General features: G+C 48.8%; 1 protein-coding gene across 1 annotated transcript in view; it reads left to right on the top strand.

Moving 5' to 3' along the window:
- The window catches only part of DOCK2 (dedicator of cytokinesis 2), a 526,484-nt gene that overhangs the window by 236,979 nt on the left and 287,449 nt on the right, over nucleotides 1-2,056 (top strand). Inside the window, exon 27 of the mRNA XM_004696777.2 lies at nucleotides 827-922. Within this exon, the coding sequence (XP_004696834.2) occupies nucleotides 827-922 (96 nt within the window). The remainder of the gene's footprint in view (nucleotides 1-826; nucleotides 923-2,056) is intronic.

The following is a 2,056-nucleotide window of genomic DNA, read 5'->3' as shown; positions in this document are numbered from 1 at the left end:
AGTGTGCAATGCAACATCTGCTACACAAGTGCCTCATAGTTACCTACAAGTTGCCCCTGTTCCTGGGCTCCAGAAACAGTGCCTCTTCCCTTGGCCCCTCCAGCCTCTGGTCATTGCCCGGCCTCATGCCATTCTCACAACTGTCCTTGTGGTTGAGTCCACCGATGCAGCCACTGTGTCAGTTCGTCTTGCCCAGGCCCTCCTCCTTTTTGGTGGCCCACTGCTTTACCAAGCATGCCGTCCTTCTCCAGGGACCGCTCTCTCCCGATGCCGTGTCCAACGTATGTGGATGAAGTCTCTACCTCCTTGCCCTCCAGGGGTTATCGTTGTCTCCCACTGTTGCTAACTCTGGGTTACCCAGTCATCTTTTGTGGTGTCCTAGCTTCTCCAATACCTGAATAACCCATCTCCTGCACTCAATTTCCTATTTGTTGCTGTTTATATGTTGACTATCAACCATGAAGAAATCAAGATTTTGAGAAGTGAGGTAATGTAGTCAGTGTAGTACAACTATGTCTTTTCAGAGCTAGTATTCTAAATGAAAAGTGTCTGATTCTTGTACTAATTCTGATTCTAGTACTTGAGACCTTAATCATTAGTCTACAAAGCGATTAGTGGAATCCTTGGTGTCCATTGCCGGGCGTAAATGGGGATGGAGCTGTGATGGTGGTGAAGCCCTGCAGATAATGGTGCTCGTATTGCTGTCCACGGGGGTGAAGATGATCTGGCAGACCACCATGTGTGATCACTGTTGGTGTGTTTTGGGGAAAAATCATAGTGACACAGTGTTCTGGTTGTCATATGGATGCTTCCATCTCTGTTACAGGCCTTCACCTACCATCATATTCAAGAGATCATGGTCCAGCTGCTTCGCACTGTGAACCGGATGGTTATCATGATGGGCCGGGATCATCATCTGATTGTGAGTAGATCTTTCCCTCTTGGCAAATGTTTGAAACTCTTCAGATCAATGATGGGTGTTCTGGAAGACCGAACCATATCAACCAGTGCTGACTGTTGCTTTGTTCTGGAGTTCATGGGTCAAGTTTTTACTCTCCGAGGTGTGGGAACATGGGAGTTGCTCAAGTTATTGAAATGAAACAAGACTTGGTAGCTAATACCAAGTCGCGCGTGCCAGCAGGTGAAAATGCAGCAGTGAGAGAAACTTCTTCTTGGTGGGGATGGCACCGCCTCCCAGGTGCCAGCCCGTTAGCAATCTTGCCTTTCGGTCGGAAGTCAAGTGGTTTCTCGTCGTACAGTCCTGTGAGCTGGGTTTACTGCATGTTTTCATTGACTATTATCTCTGTCATGGTTGCCAGCTGTCTCCTGAACACTGAATTTTGCTTTTGTTTTTTTGTACAAGCACTCTTTCTTGAAATTCAGGTGAACCTTGCCCAATAGTCGGTATTTCCCTTTCCAGACTCTGAACTCGCCTAGAACACCATGGTCTCTGCTCATTTTATTTACACCAAAGGCCCAATTTACCTGCAGGAGCCAACCACCATCCTTAATGAGCACATCCTCCCAACCCTAGAACTCCTTCTCAGACTCACAGGGCCGGAATGCCCTTGCTCACGGTGCTGCACTCACACACAGGACATGATTCATGCCTCACACAAGGCCTGTTCCCTGGCCACGAGCCGTCTTTCCCACCAGAGTCCATGGGCGTTTCTTCTTGTTCTAATCCGATCGTGGTCAAGGCTGGCCCTCATCAGAGAGGCGTGCCCTGACTCTACTGTCAGAAACGTCTGATATTTTCCCGTCTTTTCCTTGTCTTTATTTTTCTTACCCCATGAAAGATGTATCAAGTCATGTATTTGCTTATGGCCCATGAGACTATGAGCTCCCGGAGAATAAGGATTCCAATCCCCACCTGTCTCGTGGACCATCACCAGTGCCTGGCACGCAGGAGGCGCGCAGCAGTGACTCACTGCATCGGGGAATGGAGGGTGAGGCAAGAGCTCCATTCTCTACTGAGGACGACTGCGACTCTGCTGTGACTCTCCATTCTCTACTGAGGACGACTGCGACTCTGCTGTGACTCTCCATTCTCTAC

Source organism: Echinops telfairi, unplaced genomic scaffold (assembly GCF_000313985.2).
Source record: "Echinops telfairi isolate 266 unplaced genomic scaffold, ASM31398v2 ScPeMD7_7469;HRSCAF=8507_0, whole genome shotgun sequence".
In the NCBI taxonomy this organism is placed as follows: Eukaryota; Metazoa; Chordata; class Mammalia; order Afrosoricida; family Tenrecidae; genus Echinops; species Echinops telfairi.
This window is presented reverse-complemented; position numbering and strand designations above follow the sequence as displayed.